Raw genomic sequence first — 26461 nt, 5'->3', positions numbered from 1 at the left:
CCCTGTGTGTTATAATAGAGCTACAAGATGTAACCACTACACATTGTATTATTGTAGGCAAGGCATTCTTCCATTACAACAACATCGAATCAGAAATATCTTAAGAAAAATAATGATCCCATTAATTGCATTACATCATTCCTTCCTTTCTTTGTCTCTGTTTTATTTCCCCTCTTCCTGCCTCACCCTTCCTTATTCCTCTTCCACCCTAACATGTTGCAGTAACACACTGTGATCACTGCTATTAGATCATTAGAGGTGTCTGAGAGTGCTTTTTAACAAGTTGCACAACGCAACATGGTATTAGATTTGGCCTGTGCCCTGTAGCAATAAACAAAAACATGTCAGCTGTAAAGTGGGTGGACATGCCATGACAACATTTGTATTGTAATTGTGTAAAACATGGGACCACAGTCTTTCAAACAGGATAGTATATCCATCAAATTAAAATCCATGCACGTTTCCATCCATTTAAATAGAACTAGATTACTTTACATGCACTAAGCCAGGGGCTCCCAAAGTGGGGGTCGTGAATACATTATTATTATTATTAATAACGTGTGCATAGACATTTTTCATGGGCGGACTGGCCATCTGTATAATTTCCCCGCAGCGAGGCTCCCCCCGTTGACAATCCACTAGCGCAGTGTTTCTCAAACTTGTTCATACCAAGGACCACTTAAACAATAAAAAACACTCACGGACCACCTAACTCCACAAATATAACGACAGCTTAACCTTCTCTATATCGCCTAGTTCACACAATAAATCAACAATACCAATACAACTACAGATTCTACAAGCATTTACTTCAAATGCGATTTAAAATGCTCTCAGGTTTTACACCTTATGAAATGTAGGCTACATTTGTTACGGAGTTTATGTTGGAGCCGACAGACTGACAGATCGTTGGCTACTGAGAGATATGCAAAATACACCGCATGTAGTACGACACAAACCTCCGCTGTGGATTTTCAAAACAAAATACAGTAAAACTATGGTCGCAGGCCCAAGTTTAACTCTCTGAGGTCTAAGCCCTTTTTTCCCATGTTAGGCTCGCCTGGGCTTTTTTTGTAAAAATGCTATTAAAACATGAGCCTTGGTGACCATCGGGCTGGCCTGCATGCTCTGCCTACAAAACAAGAATACAAAAATGTTTATGCAGCCCCAACAACAGCCTCTGATCATCAACAGACTTCATGCATCATTGGATGCATATATTAGATAATAATCTCTATCTCACTCCTAACATCTAAATCTACTTTCAGCATGGATAAATATGGTTTGTTTTATACACTTCTTGAAATCCTAAAAAACACATCGTTTTTCTAGAACAGATTACAAATCGCCTGAAAATGGTACGAACAAGTGGCAACATGTGTGATGAAGGTGTTGCGCTGGGCTATATCATGCAATCGAAAGTAAAACTTAGGTTTCCCGTTTTAAACTCTATTCTTGTTTTACTGTCATATAGTATTTCATAACTGTTTTTTCATGTATTCTCTTGTTTTTTTAACTATAATGATCATATAAACGTGTGCCTCAGAAATACTTATTTACATTAATCGTGACCAAAACGTTTGAGACCCACTGAGATAACTTATGGCGCGTTTCCACTGCAGGCCTCGCTCGGCCTCGCTCGGTTTGGTTAGGCCTTATTAGGCCCGGCTCACTTTAATGCTGCGTTTCCATTACAGTTTAGGAACTGGGGCAGTTACTATAGTAACGCAGTGTAGGCGGAGCCGTGACGTCATCTTCAATGAGAGCCCCAGAAAAACAACACAGCCGTTAGCTGTTAGCACTCAGAGCTCACAGCTCCTCATATCTGTTCAGAAACTTGACAAAAGTTAAACAAGTACAAACCACAGACTGCCTGTGTCATGGCGAATACAGTCGCTGGTTTATTTATGTCTGTATAGGCCGTTGTTGTGAGTGTGGACGGTCGGAGCATATATAACGTTAGCTTAGCCAAGCTACATTTAGAAAACACGCATTTTAAAAGGGTTTTTCGCCTGCCGTCTGTCTGCAGACTTGTCAAAGCATTAATTCATGGTTTTTACTAACCGGTATCAGTATGTTGTTACTTCGGCATCATTTTGAAACGTGTATTACAATTAATTCACGGTCAAATATGTTCATCTTGTTGTAGTTGTAGCCCCCTTGCCAGTGATTCTCTCTCTAGTTTAGCATACTCAGCCCGACTCAGCCTGGTTGTTCCTGGTCCTAGAACCACGATTTAGTCGGGCCAGAAAAAAGGTGAAAAAGTAGCCCCGGGCTAAAACTAGGCCAAGTGGAAACGCAACCAAAAACGGGCCCCGCACGGCTCGGCACGCTTAAAGCGAGCTACCCGCTGCAGTGGAAACGCGCCATTAGACTAAAGTTAACTATCTAAACACTGAGAGTCCTTTACTTCACCTGGTGTGTTATGGAACTCATAGTTACAGTTTTTACGCTCTAATGGGTCCGACTAGAATGACAATAGCGTTAGTTCCACCTATTCTGTCAGACAAGAAATCGCTTAATCATAAACTTTTCTTTTTTTTTTTCATTTTCAGGGGGGCCACAGGGGGGGTCCAAAGTCAGTGTTAGGGGGGCACTGTCCCACCCTTGCCGCCCCCCCCCCCCCCCCCCCTAGAACTGCCCCATGGCATATGTACTACAGCATCTCTAGCGGTCTCGTATGGACGGACACGTTTCTGGTACCGATTGCGTGTGGACGGAAGACTTTTTTGATATCGAATTTGGTTTGTTTTCGTTACCGTCTCCATGTGGCTAGGGTCTTAAGCTCGCTCCATTGCGGAGATATTCCCGCGAGAGTGTGGTAAACTTACATTAATTTATTTATTCACTAGCCCAGTGGGCAGAAAACATATGAAAAAGTGTAATCTGAAAAGTAATTATAACTTCAGGCTAATCAAAAAGTACAATATTAGTCTCCGATATGCAGTGTAAAAGTATAAAGTTCAATAAGTATTACACATACCTCAAATTTGAACTTAAGTATATTGATCAATATAAAGGAACACAAAGACCGTGCTGGGTCTCAGTATATCAGTAATCTCATTATAAAATGTGAAAATGTCCAAAAACTCAACATGTTTACTTCCTGTTTGCATACCGACATGTTCCACTCCACACTGTTTGCAGACACAGGTTCAGCACTGTACCAGCCTCCCTATTGTTTTTAATGAGACCCTCTCTATATCATATTCCTCCTCCATGCCCCTTCATCCTCCCCCTCAAGTCCTCCTCCTCCACTATCTCCACCTCCTCTTTTCATCTGTAGAAGGCCCTGCCAACAGTACGGGGAAACCTAACTCACCGTCCTTTCATAGAAACAAACCTGTTCTCTCTCCCCCCTCTCCCTTTTTTCCTGTGCCTAAAGTGTCCCTCTCTTCTCTTTGTCCTGATTCTTTCACCCCCCTCCTCCATTTTTCAGCCTCTCTCCCTCTCTAGTGCTGGTGGTTAGTAGGCTTTATCGCACCATTGTTCTGCCATCCGCCCATTTCCGGAGGCTGTCGCTAACAAAGGCTCCGGGACACACACTCTCTCACTCCCCTGCCTAATGCCAGCCCTCACCTGCCCACACACACACACACACACACACACACACACACACACACACACACACACACACACACACACACACACACACACACACACACACACACACACACACACACCACACACACACACACACACACACCCACCACTCACGCACACACACACACACTCACGCACGTACACACACACTCATGCACACACACACACACACACACACACACACACACACACACACACACACACACACACACACACACAACACACACACACCCACACACACACACACACAACACACCACACACACCACACACACACATCTGAGGAGGACGTCAGTATAGTTCTACAAACCCCCCATTGCTCTAAGAAAGGTGAATTACAGAGGATTTACCAAGATCCTCTTTCATCTAAGTTTTCCTTTCTTGCTTCCTCTCCAATTCCTTCCATCCTCTTCCCATCCCTTCCTTCCCTCCTTCCTTCCTTCCTTTCTTCTGAAATTAATAATGAGTAGCTCACTCCCACAGTTGAACTTCATCATATCAATTTGCTCAAGAAAACTTCTGCACTGATACTCCACAAACTAAAGCGTAATGGCAGAAACAAATCACCAACTTTTAGATTTGTTATGCCAATATGGCAGAACATTCTCAAATATCCTCTTATGTATATGAAAGTGTTCCTGCTTTTCTAATTTGTTTCTGATATTTTGAACTGAATCTATTAGCATTTTGGACTGAAAAAAACAAGACATACATAAACAACACCTTGATTTTGAGAAGCTGGGGTGGACCAATTGATTTAATGAGAACAAAATCAGCAGGTAGACGGATCGATACTGACTATAATCGTTAGTTGCAGCCCTAATTCACACACACACACACACACACACACACACACACACACACACACACACACACACACACACACACACAACACACACACACACACACCACTCACACACACACACACACACACACACACCACACACACACACACACACACACACACACACACACACACACACACACACACACACACACACACACACACACACACACACACACACACACACACACACACACACACACACACACACACACACACACCACACACCACACACACACACACACACACACACACACACACCACACACACACACACACACACACACACACACACACCACACACAACACCACACACACCACACACACACACACACACACGACCAGCTTCCTACATGTCCACTTTTCACCCCACCCCCAAGAGCAGAAAATAAAAAGAAAGTGAAAAGAAAAGAGAAGAGAGGACGGCTGCTTCCTTTGTCCTGCAGCCTGAGCCCTTTCACTCTCTCAAACACACACACACATACATTCGTACACACACACACACACACACACACACACACACACACACATACATTCGTACACACACACACACACACATACATCTGTACACACACACACACACACACACACACACACACACACACACACACACACACACACACACACACACACACACACACACACACACCAATTAACCCTGTGTCTGCCCTAGGGGTTTGGACACGACCCCTTGACCTTGGAGCAGGTCTTGGGAGGCGTCAGGAATCTGAATTGACAGCTCCCTGTCTCTGCAATGACAGTGTGTGACACCCCATGTCAGACACACTTGTTCACCTTTTCCACTCTGAAACACATCCTCGTCTCCTGTTTCCTTCTCTCAATCTCCTCTAATACTCTCAGCACTTCTTTTTCACTTATTTCCTCTACAGACACTTTAACCTTTTCTCGACTTTTCCCTTTGACTTAGTCTCTTTACTTATATGGTGTACTGCAAAACTAATGCTCAAGATAACTTCCCAACAACCAGATCCAATGACCAAGAGAGACAAGCATTGGCCAAAAACAAAATACTCAATAGTTCAATGGTTAAGTAAAGTAGTGGCAACTCTTCTTTTCAAAAAAAAAATTCAAGTCTGACTTAAAACAATGTGTAAAATGCCCTGAAAAATATCTGAAACATTAGGCGCATTCACACCGCAGTACTTTTCCCACAAAGGTTCATGTGAACTTAGTTCATGAGAACTCTTTAGTTCTCATGAACTAAGTACAGATCGCGTTCACACTGGAAAAAGTCCCTGGGGGAGGATTAGGCAAATGAAGCCGCTGACGTCACTTCTTCTTCTTCTTCTGCTTTGGGTTTACTGGCAGGCCGCAAACCACTTCACGGCGTATACTGCCGCCCAAAGTCCCCGGCCGGAATACCCGGAGTTGGGGACTGGCTTCAGTAGAAGCTGCTGGGACTCCCAGCAGCTTCTACTGAAGCCTTCCGAGTAAATCGCCAGAACGCCGACACCTCCTCATCTCCACCACTCCCATGTTTTATTTTGTGTTGCCATAAGTTAGTCTCTCTGCGTTTCTGCGCTGGGCTAATGCTAATAATGCTAATGCGAGGATAATAAAATGGCGGCTTCACAAAACTTTTTGGGAGTTTTACGGGGCGTGGTTTGTAATCCGCCCAGCCAATCAGACATAGGAACCTTTTTCTCCCACGAAAGTCCCTGCTCTCTAGGGACGGAAAAGGGGGTAAAAAGGTTCTCATGAACTCATTTTAGTTCCGGCTCTTTTTGGTGTGAACGCAACATTTCGGAACTATATCGGAACTAAAGTGGGAAAAGTACCACGGTGTGAACGCGCCTAACTAGGTGAAATCTGCTTCTTCCAACTTCTTTACACACCTGCTGCATTCAATGGCTGTTATCAGCTGTTTTATCTACAACTATAATGCTTCAAAAAGGTGCAGACTGCGTATTACTATAACGCTATACAAAGGTTCTTAGTTTAAAGGTTTTCATTTGAGTTATGTTCGGTTTAGATGCCAAAACTACGGGATTGTGATTATGCGCCATAACTGGATAGATTTAGGAAAAGAGGTCATGTTTTGGGTTAAAGTAAGCAAGTTAAGTAAGCCTGCCTGTAATGTAACGTTGACTGTTAGTGCAGGTTGTGTTGGCCCCATCCATCCTCCCCTATCACAAAGCCTAAGTGGACACTCTTTAAACTGCATCAACAAACTTCCTAGAATTCCCCCAAAACTGTACTTTTTGACAGAACGACAGATATCTTGTGTAGAATCCTTTTACTCATGTTCTTATTGTTACTTTCCAATGTGTTTCCTCTTGATCTACAAAAGACAAAGGTTACAAAAAGCAGATGAAAAAGCAGACAAGTGTGCTGCTGTGTGTTCCGGAAGCTAACCCCACCACCTTAAAGCAGGAGTGATCAGTGATCATGTCTGAGGCCTGTGGGTGCTAACAACAGGCACTAATAGACTTTAACAGGAGCAATGAGCCCATTGTCTTCATCTGGAGGGAACAATGCATGAGGAGGCCTTTTATTGAAGGTCATTAGTCAACTAAATCTTTAGATATCTGATCGTTTCGAGCACACATCCACTTTGGAGTAGTGCAGGCGTGGATGACGTTTTTTTGTAGGCCGCAACAGAAGTAAGCACACAGTATAGGACCATTTGCATTTGATTTCGGACTATTGCACAAAATAAGAACTTTGGCAAATACATGTTTATGATACTTGTATGTCTTGTTCAGCAGGATAATTGATCTCTACATGTTATGATTGAGGCGTAAATGCAATCCCAAGAAGTAAAAAGCTAACATTAAACTATAAACTAAGTCAGTTGAGCTCAGAATCAGAGTGGCTGTGTGTCAACACCGCTAAGCTAAAGGCGGCTAATGTTCAGGGTGATGACTTTTACTATTTCATTTAGTTATTTGTCTGCTGTTTTTGTAACCCAAAGAATCTTCAAACATTCACCAGTGTCGTATTTACTGATGTATTTGATGTTTTACAACAAAATGTTAGTAAGCTTGCGTTAATCACAGATTTTACATCACCGATCTAAATAAAACGTTAAAAACCTTTGACTTTAAAATAAGGGAACCGTAATTGCTAACCCTCCAGATTTAAGGACTCTATTTTGACCACTTTTCTGAACATTGCAAGCCATGAAATGACACTGAAAAGAGTTCAAAGAATCTTTCATCAGACACTGTGTTGGTGGTGGTTTTTAGTTTAGATCTGTTCCATTTCCCAGCCTTCCTATATTTCTGTCAGCCACACACACAGAGGGGTCTGCAACAGAGCTGGAGGTAGGTGTGGAGTGGGTGTCTCTATTTGCGGATTCAGCTGGGCTGTTTTAGGAGGACCATAAACAGAGCGACACCACCCACAGAGAGAGGCCGACAGGCAGAGACAGGGCCGACCCCAGAGACCCGGAGGGCACCGGGGGTCCTAAAAAAGAAACATCAGCTATCTTATCTCAGCGCAGGGGCCGATACTCCCATCAGCCTCACAGACATCCACAGAGATCAGGCTACTGTTTCTAGTAGAGCTATTTCTCATTTTCTGCACCATTCTTTACTTTTCTAAATGTCGATAATGAATAAGACAAGCTAATATAAAGTCTGTGACTAAAAAAGAGAAAATGTCGATGGGTCAACTCGCATTTATGCATTTAGAAACTGTTATTTTGGCTTTGAAATGTACCTTTTCTTGTGAGAGTTATATTCATGTAAATGTAGTTTTGAGTAAGAACCCAAGTGATATTATCTTGTGTTAGTGAACATTTCTAGCAGTTGGCTGAGATAATACCTCCTATCAGAGCATTCTCCCTTGCAGATACAAAGCTGTAGCAGGTGTCCGGATCAACTGACATGGATTCACGTGAAATCCAAAGACTTAACACAAGAACATAAGCTCCATATTTTCCAGAGACTAATCAAAGAGAGCCCAGTGACCTGGAGACAGTGTTCAGCCTTCACTGAATCACTTCTGAGGATTTGTTATGGAGCAGAAAACATGAAGGGACTTTAAAGGCTTCTCGATGTGTACAGTGCACTTACCGCAGGCGAGCATTAGTAGTGACGCTTTCATCTCTGAGCGCGCATCAACCCGCCAGGCTGCGGCAACCTGTGGCATGTATGATGAACAGTGTTATACACAGCGACATGTAACACAGTTATTACATTAAACATTTAGAAAAAGTTGGAGTTAAAGAAATGTTGCTTTCCCCCCCCGACTACAGGTCCCCAAAATGTTACCAGTGGAGGTAATTTGGAATTGTTGTTGTTTTTTGTTCCTTCTCTGTGCTGTTTTAACCGGTTAATATAAAAAACGAACTGTGACTAGTTAAAGCTGAATGAGTTGAGCTGACCAACATGTCTTTAAACTTAAAACAGTTGGGGAGTTAATGACAAAGTCGCCACTCACCGTGTTGTTTAAGGAGTTCGCTTCTCTGTTGTGTAGTACAGTCTCCCTGTTGGTCCACTTGCTGCGGAGCTGCCGGACGGATGCGAGGCTGAGCACCGTTGTTGCGATGAGGAGTCCTAAACTCCTGCGACTCTGCGCTGGAAACCCCGGAGTGGAGTTTTGGAGCGGAGCAGAACAGTACGAGAGAGAGCGCGAGCCGCCCGGAAGATGGTCGCGGATAAAAGGAGTTTGTTTTACTTAGGGACAATTCTCACATTTCCTTTTTATTTGTATATATACATGGTAGTCAAAGCCTTCTGCAAGTAGAAATGCCACGTTCTAAAAACACGCCAATACAACATTCCTGAACTCAGTATTTAACTTAGTAGGCTATAGCAATAGCATCACATGTAGTGGAGTAAAAAATGCACAATATTTCTTTCAAACGTGGAGAAGAAGAAGGAATATAATATAAATGTGGGAAAAAAATCTCATGTAAAGTACAAGTATGTAAAAAGTAGTTAATATAAATGTATTTAGTTACATTCCATCGGTGTTAACAGGCTATGAAGTTTTATCATTTTATAAAAGTTGATCCTTTATAAACCCAGCTCTTGTTTTCCGGTAAACCATGCCAGTTTGTGTCTGAGTAGGAATGCGCGCTCCCTGCTGGACGGATTAGATTCCCTTTGATTGCACCCAATGAGCCACTCGTGACCGCGCTCAGATCACAGCTCCCCGGCTGCCCAGTTCCATAACATCAGCCTCATCCAACAGGTGTTTGGGACCATCTCCACCACAGGCCTGCAGGGAAACACATGTAGCTTTATCTGATCCAGTGAACTAATGTTAGGACTACACTGCAAACTATCACATGTTATTTCTTTGGCTCTGCAGTGCGTGTGATGTGTGCAGGTGCTGTGTTCTCCAGAACAAATAAATCTCTGTCAGATTACACATTCCCTGTGTGGCTTGAGGACAGCCTCTCTTTGTTAGAGCCCAGGATGCAGTGCCAGCATCAGCAGAGAGAAGAGCTGAGAGCTCCTCCAGACTGAGGACAGTGAATCATTCCTGGGTCTTGCAGTACATGGAAGCTACAGGTATACAAAGCTGGAAAAGCTCTGACTGAAGGGCTCAAAATCAACATGTGATGAATGACTTGTAATCCCCACACACAAATATGTTTTCAAGTTAAAGAGCGCCTGAGGAATCATGGAAATCATGTGAGACCATCAATTTACATACAGTTAATGATAAGGGATGTGTGCACTAAAGAAAACAGGTACTTGAGTATGTCCCTTTTCTGAATTAACGACCGAAGAAATCGCTGCATGTCTTCGGATTACATCTCTGGACTTGAGGGGTGTGCTCTAGGTCGTTACCAGCGTAAACTAGAGCTGTGTGGGTTGTCGGATTGCCTTTACAGACTGCGTCGATTTTGTCTGCATCTACGTCTAATTTCTGGAAACACCAGGTGAATACCCCACTTGTCACAATAATATTATCATGCCATTGCATATATGTGGTATTTTAGAGTTGACTAGATATTGATTAAGGCAATAGACTATGATATTCAGTACAGGAAGCTTAGCAACACCTAGACGGTGTACGGCTAAACCCTCGGCCTGCTTGCACCTCGCGTAAAACGGCGGATACCGGAAGTACGGTGTCGCCCTCGGCCCAATACCCGTATGTGTGTGTGAAAGAATAGCTAGTAACATTTACAGGTTCCAACAGTTTCCGATTGGATAGCATCTATCCTTGCTTTAAAAACATTTAGTGGAACCAAATTTCCCAGCTTCCATTCCTTTTGCAGACTGTTCCAAGACAGCGGAGCTGCGCATCTAAAAGCTATCTTCCCTAAGACAGTCCTAGCAGTTGGCACATTTAATAAAACTACAGCATGCGATCTCAGGCAGTAGCCACTTACAATTCGGCGTGAGATCGGGGAGCAGATGTAGGATGGAAGTTTCCCTAACATGGCTTTGTATATAAAAATGTACCAGTGACTGAGCCTCCGTACAGTTAGTGAAAGCAAACTTGCCCTTGCATACATGGTACAGTGATGGGTTATGGCTAATGTGCTACAACGGCCCAACTTGAAACATGTGCAGTGTTTACTAAAAGCGCTGCACCAACAAAAGCTCAAAACCCAACGGACACGGGGACACCAACATTTGGTGCACACATCTGGGACTGGAGTGCTTGTTGACGTTCAGGGATTATGGAGTTGGCCAACTGTCACTGGAAATGTACCGAAAGTGTCATTTATTTTGTCTTATTTTTAACAATGTGATTTCATGATTCCTTCCCATATTATTGCAGATCTGCTGTAAGATAGGTAGCTAATTTAGCTAACATAATCATTTCAATTACGTTGACAAAACACAATTATGAAACAGGCCAACTGTGCCAACAGTGATAGTTGGCCAACTTCAAATGTCAACTTTGGGGATTTTAGCCTTTGGAGATAATTTACATGCACACAAACCTATATACCACACTACAGGAAAGGGAACCCCACAACGCATAATAGATCATAATAAAACAGTCTGAAATTAGGGAAAGAGACAGGGAGAACTCACTGCCTCGCTGAGTATATAGCACCCTCTAGTGGCAATGAAATACAATTACATTACAAATGTGTTAAACTTGTTATTGGAGTGATTGCGTTCTGACACAAACAGGACACATGATAAAATGCATTTGCATAAACGGTATCAGATTTATTTGTCTCCATCATCATACCTCATAATGAATTTTGCTCATAAGAACATGTATGTTTGCATTTAATCAAGAGTTTCCTTTGTAATAAAAATAAACATATTTCATTTTTTAAAAATCGTACTTTTCCGCATATTTCTTTATAGGAATGTCATATTGTAAATACCATACAAATGAGGTCAAATTACAGCAAAAACATAGAAAGCACTTTTGGTCAAAATAACAACATTTTTTATATATTTCTTCTGTTTATTACTCATGGAATCAATTATCATACTCTCCAGAGGTCATCCACCTGTTGTGATAATAGCTTAAAGACATAGCATACATTACAGGGTTGATATTTAGTCAGTTAGTGGTACAGTACGTAGACAGGTGAAGGCATTCTGTGATATATAACACTTGACAGGTAATGTGTAAAACTTGATATAGTAGTAAAGGAATGGAGGTACCAGAGCAGCGTTTTATTTTCATGGTTGTGTGTCCAAGTCACAGCATCAGTCAGAAGTCTGCTCTGCGCTACAGCATCAGGTCGGTGAGTGTAACATCCTCACACACAGTTACTGTACTTCTGCACCTGGACCCGGATCTCGTCTCGCACCACCGTGGCGTTTTCTTTCAGCTCGTCCAGCTCCGTGCGCTGCCTCTGCATCCGCTGCTCGTTACTCTTGAACTTTTTCTCCAGTTCTGCAGAGACAGACAGGTGGAAAACCATCAACGGTTCATTACAGCTTCCATGCAGGTCTGTGCTGCTTCCCTATAACAATATCAATTAAGCCGAAACAGTCTCTGTCGAAGACAATAACCAAAAAGAATCCGGTTCCTTCGACAAAAACCAATGCAATTTCTCCATAGGGTTTTGGAAAATAGCTGGAAATAAGGTCTGGGGCTGACACACATTTAAGAGACGGATCACGTTTTGTTCCGTCGGATAATCTCCACATGTCTACCCTACTTTTATAATTTTCTAATCATAAATCGAATCGATAGATTTATGATTCGATGATTTGAGCCACACCTACAAACTCTTTGAACGTCTGATCCTCAACAGAATTGGTGCCTTTGTTGACGAACACCTCATCCCTGAACAAGCAGGTTTCCGCCCTGGCAAGTCGACAACTAGCCAAGTACTCAACCTCACCCAGTACATCGAAGACGGATATGAGGAAGGGATGGTAACTGGTGCGGTGTTTGTCGACCTCTCAGCTGCCTATGACACAGTCAACCATAGACGTCTCCTCAGTAAGATCCTGGAGACCACAAGAGACACCCGCCTGACAGAGCTGATTGAAAGCATGCTTGAAAATAGGCACTTCTTCGTTGAGCTAGGAGGAAAGAAAAGCAGGTGGCGAAGACTCAGGAATGGCCTCCCACAGGGAAGTGTGCTTGCACCACTTCTCTTTAACATCTACACCAACGACCAACCAAAAAGTGTAGACACCCGCCGCTTCATCTATGCAGACGATCTTGGCATAGGTGCACAAGCCACTGATTTCAAAACTGTGGAAGACAGACTCTCTAACGCTCTGGCAGAGCTAACACCTTACTATGAAGAGAACCACCTACGTGCAAACCCATCTAAGACACAGGTGTGCGCCTTCCACCTGAGAAACCGTGAAGCCAAGCGCCAACTGAAGGTCAGCTGGTCAGGAACCTCCCTTGAACACTGTGAGCACCCAGTCTACCTAGGGATAACCCTGGACAGATGCCTCTCTTTTAAGACCCACACTGAGAAGACCAAGTGCAAAGTGAGTGCGAGGAATAACATCATCCGCAAGCTCACCAGCACGACCTGGGGTGCAAACCCACAGACTCTGAAGTCAACCGCACTAGCCCTCTGCTACTCAGCTGCTGAGTATGCCTGCCCAGTATGGGAACGAGCTGCCCATGCCAAGAAGCTGGATCCCGCCCTCAATGCTAGCTGCCGCATTATCACAGGCTGCCTGAAATCAACACCTACAGACCGTCTGTACATCCTGGCAGGCATAGCCCCACCAGAGATACGACGAAATGCAGCAAGCAAGAAAGAGCGCCAACAACAGTCTACTGACCAAAGACATCCTCTCTTTGGCCATGTGCCAGCCAAAAGCCGCCTTAAATCCAGGAAAAGTTTCCTGAAGAGCGTCCCACCCCTCGGAACACCGAGCATAAGCAGTGAAAGAGTCACTCGGTGGGAAGAAAGACTTGACAACCTCCCATCAGCAACAACAATGGAGCTAAAGGCGAGCGAGGCACTGCCCCCTGGAGCAGACACTACGCAGTGTGGAAATGCCTAAACAGAATAAGATCTGGTGTTGGACGTGCAAAAGCCACTCTCGCCAAATGGGGATACCTAAATGACGGGGACGTTGTTTGTGACTGCGGCATTGAACCACAAACCATGCAACATCTCCTGATATGCCCCCTGCTGGAGCAACCCTGCACAACATCGGACTTGGCAGAGTTTAATGAGAAGGGACAGCAATGTGTTCAGCTGTGGCTGAACCACATCTAACCAAGCCCTGTAACTGACTGCCTTGTGGACACGATAAGAAGAAGATGATTCGATGTGGCACTCTATTCTCTATGTCTTTTATTGCTTTGCTCTCATGTATTATAAGCACTACGTACCTCTGTTATCGGAAAGTTCTAAACAAATGAAGATCTTTTTATTATTTTTTTTTAATTTTGGTATCCTAGGTTAGACTGAGGGAATTTACCCTTTTTATTCAAATAAAATGATTTATTTCACTTGCCTCCAGACATTATTTAATCTATAAACTCATCAAAACCTGCAACATATAACTGTATACTCTCAACAAATCATTAAGAGTAGATATTTCATTACACCACCTTAATGCGAGGGAATTCCTCAGAGGACAAATCACTGTAAACAATGGCCTGTGCGGGCATGTTTAGCTTCCTGTACTCACTCCTGAGTTGCTCTATCCCCTTGGTGGCTTTGTTTAGCAGGTCTTCTGCCTCCTTCTTTATTTCCTTGGCCTTCTGGTTGACGTTGTTCAGACCTCCAACATCTCCAAGAGAGTCCACCTTCATCTGCAGCTCCTGGTACCGCTTCTCTGTGTCGTTCAGGCTCTGCAGACACCACACAGCGGTAGTAATGATATCAGGGCTGCATAATTCATCAGAATTCAACCAAAATAACAATATGGGCTTGTGCAATATTCAAACTGTGTAAATATTCAATAAGAGATGTTGGTGCTGCATAGATATTTAGACTTAAGAAAATATCTTTGTTTGGTTCAGATTCCTTAAAAGAAATTCCGCCATGATCATTTTAAATATATTTCAATGATGATGAGAATAATGACGCAAAATGATCAATCTCAAGTTATTTTTCCCCCCAAATAATAACAATTTATTTCTCATAAAGAACTCCTAAAGTAACCCACAAAACTTACTCCGTTACATACATTTTTGGGGATAAATAAGACATTCTTTCAAAAGAAAAGCACAATAACAACTGACCCTCTCCAGGGAGGAGGCTTGATGCGTGGCGTTGTTAGCCAGCTCTTTAGCTCTCTTTGCCACCAGCCTGTTCTGCTCCGTCTTGTTCCTCAGAGCCTCCACCTCCATGGAGAGGTTGTTGAGGCGCATCATCACATCCATCTGCTTATCCTCCAGCCGCGTCAGCCTCTCATCCACCTGCAGAGGGATGACAAGACAAAGAATGAAGGGGGAGATGGAGAGATGTGGGAGGATGAAGAGCTCCACAGGCCTTGTGAGGCTCCTGTACCTCAGCTGTAGCTTTCCTGGTGCGGTTCAGGTTGCTGCTGGCCTCCTTCATGGCGGCTCGGGCCTTCTCTATGGCCTTCTCAGACACATCCAGAGCCTGTTTGGTGTTGTTGGCTTTATCCTTCACTCCCTCCGCCAGGCTCCTGCACAGTGACACCAGGAGTTAGTCAGACACAAAAGGTTGCACTCCTCAGTAATGTGTCGTAATTGTGGAATTACATATTATTTTACGTAAATTAAAATACCTATCGAGCATTTCTACACAAAGCCACTGCAAACACAAAAAGACTGAATGAAACCAAACAAGTAAACAACACAAACCGTGAGAACTTCTGAGATTAAGATGGCATCTTGTTATGTTTTTTTAGAACACGATATTGGAATAAATTAAAGAACTTTTATTTCAAAAAAGATGATTTGCTCTACACAATTGTTAATTCAGTGGTGGGCACACTATGAGAGATGATTTAACAATAACATATTGTTGAACATATTTGCTGATTCTTATGGAGACACCTGCAGCTCCTGAATGTGGTATGTAAGATTATCATTTACATTTTTCAGGGTTTAAGTTTTTGAAAGGTTCTGGACCATATGGTTTAGGAGTTTGGTCTTAATGCATTATATAATGGTATAAGGTTGTATGGAGATGTTGTGTCCTACAGGTATAACGCTGATGAAGTCGTTTTGAGTTCTTGTAATCTGTTCCATCAAAGCAACTGGTCCTGTTTTGTTCAGTATCTGCTTTCATTTTTGTAATCATTCTGAATGATGTTTGAAACCAGTTTGTTTTTTCTGAGGTTTCGTAAATCAAGCATACAAAGAACAATGGCTTTACGTCCTCTCTTTCCCTGGTCAAAAATATATTTTCCGATGCCCAATCACTCCTCCACCTCACGACCAATATGTACCCCACTCTCCTGTGCCTTATAGTGTCTTCAAAAGGAAATAGGAGAGAGGTTTGAGGATTTACTGAGTGATTTTGTTCTTAAGATGACCCTTTATTCATCCACAAGGGCAAAATGAAGAATTTGTTTAATACACACAGTAACAAAACAGACATGCATAGGAATACAGATTGAAGAAGAGGCTGTCGGTTGTATCTGGCGCCAGGGAACAGTTGGTGGTTCAGTGTCTTGCTCAAGGACACCTTTCAAGCTACCAGTCTACCATCTGTTTTTTGTTGTTGTTGGTCCAATTGGGACCTGAACCGGCAACCATTTTGTTCTCAAACCAAGTCCCTACAGACTGAGCTACTGCCGCCCATTGTAGACTCATAGCTGAACCCTGGTCCATAGAAGCCTCTAATTGCAAATGGCTTCATTATTATTAAGCAGTTGCTTTCTATATTTGTGTGGGCAGCCAGAGAATGAACCCTGCTCCTTCTGACAGCAAGCAAACTTGATTATGGGAAATGTTGTTTTGAAAAAAACAAAACACAACAGCTTTACTTACTTAGCATCCTTAGCTTTCTGGAGCAGCTCCTTGGCTTCCTTGATGTGCTGCGAGGTTTGGTTGACGATGCCCTCGATGTTGGTGAGGTTGGAGAGGCCGCCCTTGATCTGCTGGACCATCCTGTCCAGAGCTGTCCTGTTGACGGGCAGCGTGATGGACAGCACCTGCAGAGCCACCTTCTCTATGCTCTCCGGGTCCGCACCCTCCTCTGTACACAACAACAAGGGGAAGAGAGAAAAACAAAAACAAATAAATACTAGAAATAAGATCCTACCGCAGGAGAATTCCAGCTGTAGTTGAACTAAACTAGACTTCTGAACACAGATAATCTTTTCCAACTGTACAGAGGTCATATGTTTACATGAAAGATTCTTTCAAGTTTTCCATTGAAGCTCCAAATGTCTGTATTTACATTTTGTGATGTCATCATCAGAAGTTAAACACAGGTGCAAGCCTTCCTTTTGTGTGCGACAAGTTGAACAGTAAACCGCTTTTTGAGTGCTGTTAAAAAGTTGTTTTTAAAAGACAAAATGACAACAAATACCGATTGAAGCCGATTATTTGCTTTGATATGAATTTTGGAAATGAATACAACTTTGACTTTTGGAAAGCAAGTTTAAAGAGACACATTTATGTGCAACTTTGCAGAAACACCGGCTAGACGCACAATGAAGAATAATAGTCTTTTTTTAAAAGCTGCACAGTATTTGACCTTACATGTGATTTAGCTGAAGCTTTTATCCAAAGTGACTTAAATGCAATTCTTAACAGTACACATGCCTACGGGAGCAATTTGGGTTAAGTTACTAACTGAAGGATATTAAGGAGTAGAGATGAAATCACTAACCCCCCCATTGATAACCCAGGGCCGCAGCCAGCCGTTTGAATGTTGATTTAAATGATATATGTCAACATTATGGAAGCAGTATCAAACTATTGTGTATAGAGCTAATAACAGCAGTAAAAACACTATGATATACCGGTGAGGAAGTCTCTGATCTTCTTGATGAAATCTTTCAGCTTGTTGTTGTTGTTTTCAAAGTGCTCCTTCTTCTTCTGCGCTTTTTCCAGCGTGTTCATCGCCTGGTTCTTTACATCCTTTGTCAGGGTGGCGATATCCTGGAGCTGGACACAGGAAACAAAGACAAAGACATTTTATACTTTATATTTTTAAGAGGATGCACTCTCCTTCCCACACTATATGGATCTACCTTTCTGGCGACGCTCTGCAGCTCCTCGTTGGCGGTGTTCAGACTATCCGTGGTTTTCCTGGTGAGATTCAGAGCTGCGACAGAAGCGCTAACCGTCCCGTTGCATCCCTCTCCTCCACATCCACGCACACCCCGATTGTCATGGCAACCGGCACCACATTGACTGTCTGAGCAACTGCCATTTGCGCTTGAATTGCTGTAACCGCCACACACCTGGAAGGAGCAGCAATGCATTATCCTTACATGAAATGCTTTAGTCAGTGAAAGAAAAAAGAAAGTTAATAAACATTTTTAAAAAAGAATAAAGAATGTGTGTCTTCCGATAAAATGACCTACAATTAATAATCAGAAATGATAAAACATTCAAAGTAAAAAAAATGTCATTCATTCATTGCAAATTAGTCTATAGGTCTATGAATTCAGTTCAAACTATTCCATAGGAATGTAAGAATAACATGCAGTATATAACGGATACGTTTTATTTAAACTATTTCAAGAAATGTTATATCAATCAGAATCAGAATACCTTTATTAGTCCCACAGAGGGGACATGTACGTTGTTACAGCAGAACAAGAGCCAAAGACAGCTTAATGTTACGTAGAAGCATGCATACAAAAGTATTAATGTTACAAAAATCATATTATTGGTGAGAACTACATTAAATGTATCAATTGTCATCATTATTTAATCATTTAATAACACTTGGAAAACAACATGTATTGACAGTGTTTTGGTTGTCTTTCCCCTTTATTACAAAGTGGGTGACCTAATAGACAGGAAAACAAAAACAAGTATTTATTTCTGTCTCGTGAATTTCAGCGTTTCTTCATCATAGAGTACTACTAATGTAATACAAATACGAACCTTTACTATCTAGTTCACCATTGATGAAAGAACAAATATGTTCTGAATAAGTTATTATAAGACAAAACTAAAACATCCTGCATTATCTCTCTCAATATTTCCTCTATTCCTAAGACCTTCTTCCAAAACATAAATGGAAAATGAAATGAACTCGAATGCTTTTACTTGATTCTGCACAATTGAGAAATACTTTACAAAACAACCTTTTTTGTATCTCAGATTATCCACTTCAAGATGAAGGGAGGAAGTAAGTAAGGAAGGAAGTGATGACGCCCCTGACCCCGCCCACCTTGTTGCTGAGGTGCTGGACGCTCTTGTCCAGGTCGTGGGCTTTGTCCTGCAGCTCGTTGAGAGACTTGTTCTGAGCAGCCAGAGCCCGCAGGAACTTGTCTTTGCTGGCGTTCAGCAGATCCTCTGTGACAGCCCGGGTCTCTTTGGACTGTTCCACAGGACTGAGGGGACCGGACACCGAGGCGTTGCATTTCTCCTGCGCCTTCACCGACTCATTATAAAACCTCTTCACTTTATCAAACTGATCTGTGAAGACAGGCAAAGGGTTTATGTTTTCATCAGAATTTCTCTCACATTATTTTAACATTTCAGCTTTGTTGACAGTGATTGTACATGAATTACGATGTGACAAAACGATTTCCCAACTTGGGACAAATCAAGTTTATTTCCATCTATCTATCGATCTATCTACATTTTGCAATTGCTCACCACAGAAAATCTGAACATATCTGTTTGTAGTCATGATTTTTGTGTATCACACATGTTTTTATATGTTTGCTTATGCTCTTGTTTACACTATGGCAGCACATTAGGGCCATTCTATGTAAAAAGAAAATACATGTATCTATAAATGATTTAATGAATTAATGAATTATAGAGAATGATATTCTCTCAAATTATACATTCATTAAATAACAAGAACAAAAATATAAAATTCTCAAAGATTTAAGTCACAAATTTACAAAAATAAACTTCAAATATTCTGCGTGAAGACAAAGTCATCCACCTCAAACTAATTCTGTAAAATGAAGTTACAACATTAAAAATGTTTTGTGAAGAACCACGTTGGAAGGTTTGATCAACGTCACTTGCTTGATATTATGCCTGAAGTGGGAGACTTCATCAAATTATTCTTTGAGTTCTATTTTCTTCATACTTTTCTGAATTGAATCGACAAAGAAGTTTTTCCAACCTCCTCTCCCAGATGTTCACCCATAATGGCAAGTGTCATATACGATTGACTTATAAGATTGTCACACAATGTCAGCATAGCCTCACTGACTTGATTGAGTTTGCTACCTGAAAATCCTGAGGTGAGGTAGTCCTGCAGCAGGCTGTGTTTGTGAGCCACGGTGGTGTTGATGTCCCTCAGCTCTCTCTCCAGGCCAGTCAGGGTCTGTCTCAGCGCCCCTTCATCTTCTGTTGTTATATTCAGCTCTCTGGTGACGCCCATCAGGCGCCCGTCGGTCAGGGCGATCTCAGCCCTGGAACACACACAGTAGGATATTTCAATATAACATCCAGACAGTTACTGGCAGGTGACAAATCATGCCAAATAAACATCCCAGCACTGTGTGACATCATCACCTGAGGTCATCGATGCTCTGTCCAATCAGCTGGTGGATCTTGTCGCTGTCCTCAGAACTGATCAGATCTTTTACTTGCTTCAGCTTCTTCTCCAGCTCTTTGATTCGCGTGTCCCCGACTCCTGGAGTGATTCCGCTTTCGAGGATCTTTTGCGCAGTGTACTGGATGTGCTCCAGGTCTCTTTTGATCTGGCAAATGGCGTCGTCCCACAGCTGGAAGCAGGCGTGACAGCGGACGCACTCGGGGAAGACGCCGGTGAAGCCACGGGCGCATTCATCGCAGTGCTTCCCTGCCGCTCCCTCCCTGCACTCACACTTCCCCGTCAACCTGTCGCACTGAGCCATCTCCGAGCCCAGAGGGTGGCAGTTACAGTCTGAAGGACAGGAGGGAGGACAAAGACAATTTATTTGTATTTGTATGACCTCTAAAAAAAGACTGAAGCTACTTCGCCCTTGTTGTGATGTAGCGTGGAATCATGGGGGTTAGTGGTTAGGTTGCCTTCAGTGTTCATCCATCAGCATGCTTTAAAAATGATGCTCAAAAGTCTCCTCCGCTCAAAAACAAACGGACCCGGTGATTGGAATGCGTAAAAACACAGAATAAAGTCGTTTCATATTTAAAATGTGTGTTTCTCTGATGTTTGGCAAACCTGCCACTAATGTTCCCTCAGCATGTTTCTCTGATTAGTTAAGACGCTGGCCTATGATGACAAAATCCATCACCTGGTAAACATATAGACTTGCGCAAAAGCGATACAACTGTTAGCTGATTAAAATCATAGATTTCAGGATTTTCAAAAGAGATTTATAGATTTGTGATTATATATCAAAACACAACTCAACAAAATATATAACGTATGTCTAGTAATTTTAAGATATTCTAATGAGGAAAGTTACATATTATTTATTTATTGGAAAGGTACAGGAAGGGAAGTTTTGGTTTCGACCAAACACTGACACACTGACACAAACACTGACACACTGATTGTTTTACAGCTTCACTAAATGTTTTCTACTCTAAATAAAAAAACATTTCTGTGCACATGTGGTATTCATCCAGCAGTATCTGTCACATGGTGAGATACCTTGACACTGCACCTGCGGGTCTCCCCAGTGGAACTGCTCACACTCAGTGCACTGTTTCCCTCCGAAGCCTGGACGACAGTGGCACTGCCCTGTGAACTGTTGAAGACAGAGAGAAGCAGACAATTATTTATTCATCCCAGTTTGCATTATCCATTCCCAGGCTTTCAGACCCTCTGCTTGCTCACCATGTTGCAGTGAGCTCCCAGAGAGTGTTGGGGGTCGCAGCCGCAGGGCTCACAGCCTCGGTCCTGACCGTAGTTCCAGTGGTTGGCGGCGCACTGGTCACAGTTATGGCCCGCCACGTTCTCCCTGCAGGAGCAGGCCCCGCTCTGCCGGTCACAGTGACACTCTCCGTCAGGGCACGCAGACTGCAGCGTGCCAGCAGTCACACAAGTACAGCCTGAGGATAAAAACCAATATGTAATGCCCAGACAGAGAGGAGACAGTTTGTTTGTAAAGATATACTGTATGTACAAATAATGAAACATCATTTTCTCTTAAAACTTCGCACACTGCCATTTCAATACTAGGGGGTTTGGTATTGAATCTGGAATGAGTCATAGTAAAAGAAAAATATGCAACTCATACACCCCTAACTCTAGGCAACTTAAAGGAATTAAATGTGACATCTGCTATCCTAACTCACGTCTGCAGTCGTGTGCCAGAGCGTTGCCAAAGTAACCGTTCTGACAGTGGTCACAGGAGGAGCCGTCAGTGTGGTACAGGCACTTGATGCACTGGCCGGTCCGGGGGTCACATGACCCGGGGTCCTGGGTGTCGATGTTAGCGTTGCACTCGCACGGGAGGCACTGCCCGCCAGGTTGCTCTGGGTTGCCATAGAAACCAGGGGCACACTGGTCACAGCGGGACCCTAAGGGGAGCGATAAAAGGAAGAATATAGCATGACAATTAGCTTCAAGACTTCTGATGTGAGAGGTAAGTAGAGGGTAAGTATTTCATATTTGATTGCAGGATCGACCGTACCTGGCAGATCTTTTAAAACCATACACACCCACACGGTCACTGAGGTCTGCTGACAGACTCCTTCTGGAAGTCCCAAAATTGAGGCTAAAGCAGCGGGGAGACAGAGCCTTTGCTGTTGCAGCTCCAAAGTTATGGAACGAATTACCCCTCCAGGTTAGACTTGCTCCAACTCTGCCTGTTTTTAAATCTCGTTTAAAAACCCACTTATTTTCCCTGGCTTTTACTGTACAGACCAGGTGACACTTGTGCTGTTACGTAAATGTGTGTTTTTTTTTTACCTTACTAGTGTTTTGTATTGTTTTTACATCATATAGGAGAGTTTTTCAGTCGGTGGCTTCTGGTCTGGTTTCATTGTCTCGTGTTACATTTGTTTCATGTCCTGTCTGTTTTTATGTATTTATGCTATGTTTTTATACAGTTGTTGATGTACAGCACTTTGTTCAACTCTGTTGTTTTTAAATGTGCTATATAAATAAAATGGATTGGATTGGATTGGATCACCTACAATATATAACTGTAATCAGACCACGGGCGATTCAAAGATTCAAAGGTTTCATTGCATATGCATAATAGCTCCATCGTAGATTTGGCAATGAAAATATAAAGTCCTAGGCCGCTCCAACTATGCATCAAAAAAATATGCTTAATAACAAATGATCAAATAGTGCAAGTGAAATGCAGGAAAAAGTAAACTATTACATGAAATATAGCTGAACTATAGTAGAGCAAAAAGTGATTAACAAAAATAAGAACATGTGTGTGTTCAGTGTGCTAGCTTACCAGCGTAGCCCTGTCTGCAGGTGCAGATGATCTGGTTGGAGGTTTGGTCAGCTTCACAGGAGTGCCCGTTGAAGTGACCCGAGCCGGGGTTCCCGGGGCAGGGGCAGGGCCGACAGTGCTCCCCTGAACCCAGCACCGGGTTTCCAAAGAACCCATCCACACAACTGGGACAGACGAGGGAGACATTCATCATCAGTCTAATATTCAGGGGGAGGGGGGACAGTCTGACTCAGAGGGACTCTTACCGCTCACACAGGTGTCCTGTTGTGTAGTCCCTGCAGTCCCGACACTCTCCCGTGCGGGGGTCACAGAGGTCAGCGTGGCCGTTGCACTGACAGGGGCTGCAGCTGGGGAAGCCCCACTGGCCCGGCTGGCAGTCTGAGCACTGACGCCCCGTGGCTCCCTGCCTGCACTGGCACTGTCCTGTGGCCGGGTCACATTGGTGGCTCAGAGACCCCTCTGAGTGGCAGTCACAGGCTGGGCGGGACGGCAGGTTCAAAGGGTTAGTCACTGTTTTTCAGAGCGCTAAGTGACTAGAAAAAATGCATAGGTTAGCACACAGAACTAAACATATATATTTATATGTATATATATATATATATATTGTGTGTCTATATCATTAAAACCAAAACCACAGATCTACAGTTAAGTTCAATGGTTCATACAAATATGTGATCAAATATGTATAAAAAGACAATACAATACAAATATGATTGGATGACCCAAACTCTAACTGGAGAGGATGTAGAAACAACAAAACCATAACATCCTCTGTTTACTACTCCATGATTGAGTGTAAATGACAAACACCTTTTTGCTAGTGAGGAAACATATATTGAGCAAGCCTGTATTGTGAAGTAGCGTTCTGCCATCTAGTGGCTCTTCTTTTTATTTGTGTTCAAAAGTTAGGAAAAACTGTCGGTTGCAAAAAGTTGTCTTTGTGGGGTTCATGTATAACCCCAACCCTTTTTTTTTTTTTTACAATTCGAAAAATGTAAATGACATTTGCTGAAAGCGCAGAAGTGAGAAGCAATACTTTTTTTATTTAAGTATAAACTTGAATAAAAAAACTGTATATAAATGTTTTGACTATTACAAAAATGATCCCTCTAAATCTAAAAACGTACAACCCACTAGAAGTGTGTTGTGGCGTCTGTCTGGATCTTCTCTTTTCCTACTTTGCTGTGATTTGATGATGGTCTGGTGTGGTTGTGTGAAGCATGTGACAGACGTTGCTGATGATAGATCTGACTCACCAGTGCAGCCGCTCACTCCAAAGCCGTATGTTCCTGGAGAACACTGGTCACAGCGGCGACCCATCACGTTGGGTTTACAGCGACACTGACCCCCCACCCTGTCGCACTCCCCACTGAGGGAGCCCTGAGGGTCACACTGACACGCTGCACACAGAAGATACAGAGATCAGTACATGTCATTTATAATGCATCCAAGTATTTATCACTGCATGTTTGTAGTCAGTAAAAAGCAGGAATTATCAATGTCTTGCAATGATGTTTAATCTCCCTTTAAATATGTTAGTGTTTTCGTTTTTAGAATTATCCCCCGTTGTTTATTTTTGTGAATTCTGTATTACTTTCAATGTATTCGTTTAATAATTACTTTCCTTTTTTAAATTGCATACGATAAGGCAAGTTTCTTTGTCTTTTTTTATTAATTTAAACATGAGTTTGATTAGTTTGTATTTTCAAACAATGTACACGTATGGACTAAAGTAAGTTTATACATTTGAAATAAAATTAAAACAAATAAAGCAGGAATTCTATTTGTGCCCCAAATGTTAAAATACTTGCAACAGAATTATTGTGGAGGGCAATTTACTCAATCATCAATTCAGCTATGCACCAACAGGTGTCAGCAAATTCCCTCTTATTATATGCCTGCAGGGAAATGTCCCAGAGTCTCTTAATTAACAAGAGAAGTGGTTCAATCACTTATAATGCTCACAATGAAATGGTGAAGTAAGTCGGGGATGACTCTCCTTCTACTTCCATGGAAAAAAACTCTCATCCAAGGTGATGCAATTCGGATAAATAGGACAATATGTCATCTTTTTATACAGAAATGGAAGAAGCGGTTTACATCTTAATGAAAGATTATAGAGGCTAATATGATGTAGATTTAAGTGGATAACAACTGTGGACAGATGTCTGTATTGGGAGCCTAAATGTGACCCATGTAAATAATACATAACAATTTCATCACTACCACCAATAAAAGAAATAAAAAGAAATCGATCCAGGAATTGCCAACGCATTTGACCCCACATCTTTTAAATATCTGCATGTTTTGTGTGTTTTTGTGTACTTACACAGAGCCCCATCATGAATGATGGAGGATATGCTGCAGATGAGTTTGGAGCACATCTCGGCCAGGGCGGGCATTGGTGTGATCATGAAGGAATCCAGACACATGTAGCGGATCATCTCCTCCCGCCGCTGCTCCGCCTCCACCTCGTTCCCTTGGAAACCAGGCAGCTCATTGTATTTGGGGATTAGAACCAGCTATTAGAGGAACCAAAAAGATGAAGGTTAGAAAAAGGAAAGGATTATACTGTAAATATAGAATTGGAGGTACATGTACAGAGACTGGGATTATGAGCGGCGGCGGGGGGGGGGGGGGGGGAGGATAGCAGGAAACACAAAACAACTGCACAAGCCAGAGATTTGTCAAGGTTTTTCTTGAAATGTGCTTTTTATTGACATGAAATGATAGTGAATAAAGGGGGTTGCTTACCGAGTCTATGAGAATGAAGGCAGTGAGGTGTCTGTGTGTGACCCCGTGGCGCTGGAACCGGATGGAAACCACGTAGCGATTACTGGGCTCGAAACAGAACGGCCGGGGCATCTGGATGTATCTGAAAAACATGATGCATATAAAATACTGAAATATATACATGTGTCGAAGTAAAATATATTCAAGGGGCTTCTGAAGTGACACTTGTATGAGGGTCTGAAGAAAAAGCGGGAGACATTTTTTTAGTTTGAGAGTTAGAAAAATGTCGTTCTTTCTTATTGATGTGTGGAACATTTTAATTGTGTTTTTTAACGTTTAAAATGTCTCTTTTGCTGTTTATTCAACTTCCCATCTTCTCTTGGGTTTTTTCAACTTTTCAATGTAAACTTAATTAGATGGATTTTTTTTCACTCCTTTTGTTGCATTGTTTCTTGGGTT

General features: G+C 42.5%; 2 protein-coding genes across 2 annotated transcripts in view; both read right to left on the bottom strand.

Annotated features, from left to right (window-relative positions):
- The window catches only part of lamb2 (laminin, beta 2 (laminin S)), a 70003-nt gene extending 61008 nt beyond the window's left edge, over positions 1-8995 (bottom strand). Inside the window, exons 1-2 of the mRNA XM_034218493.1 lie at positions 8853-8995; positions 8486-8552 (exon numbers count right to left, since the gene is read on the bottom strand). Coding sequence (XP_034074384.1) covers positions 8486-8516 — 31 coding nt within the window. The 5' untranslated portion in view covers positions 8517-8552; positions 8853-8995. The remainder of the gene's footprint in view (positions 1-8485; positions 8553-8852) is intronic.
- A 2537-nt stretch (positions 8996-11532) lies between these two features.
- Positions 11533-26461, bottom strand: part of lamb2l (laminin, beta 2-like) — a 52312-nt gene continuing 37383 nt past the window's right edge. Inside the window, exons 19-36 of the mRNA XM_034218442.1 lie at positions 26024-26170; positions 25599-25791; positions 24526-24669; positions 23515-23746; positions 23270-23433; positions 22152-22376; positions 21691-21905; positions 21505-21601; positions 20421-20793; positions 20133-20317; positions 19111-19358; positions 17957-18169; positions 17726-17870; positions 16746-16953; positions 15292-15433; positions 15024-15200; positions 14468-14630; positions 11533-12242 (exon numbers count right to left, since the gene is read on the bottom strand). Coding sequence (XP_034074333.1) covers positions 12106-12242; positions 14468-14630; positions 15024-15200; positions 15292-15433; positions 16746-16953; positions 17726-17870; positions 17957-18169; positions 19111-19358; positions 20133-20317; positions 20421-20793; positions 21505-21601; positions 21691-21905; positions 22152-22376; positions 23270-23433; positions 23515-23746; positions 24526-24669; positions 25599-25791; positions 26024-26170 — 3408 coding nt within the window. The 3' untranslated portion in view covers positions 11533-12105. The remainder of the gene's footprint in view (positions 12243-14467; positions 14631-15023; positions 15201-15291; positions 15434-16745; positions 16954-17725; positions 17871-17956; positions 18170-19110; positions 19359-20132; positions 20318-20420; positions 20794-21504; positions 21602-21690; positions 21906-22151; positions 22377-23269; positions 23434-23514; positions 23747-24525; positions 24670-25598; positions 25792-26023; positions 26171-26461) is intronic.

This window comes from Gymnodraco acuticeps, unplaced genomic scaffold (assembly GCF_902827175.1).
Source record: "Gymnodraco acuticeps unplaced genomic scaffold, fGymAcu1.1, whole genome shotgun sequence".
NCBI classification, from domain to species: Eukaryota; Metazoa; Chordata; class Actinopteri; order Perciformes; family Bathydraconidae; genus Gymnodraco; species Gymnodraco acuticeps.
This window is presented reverse-complemented; position numbering and strand designations above follow the sequence as displayed.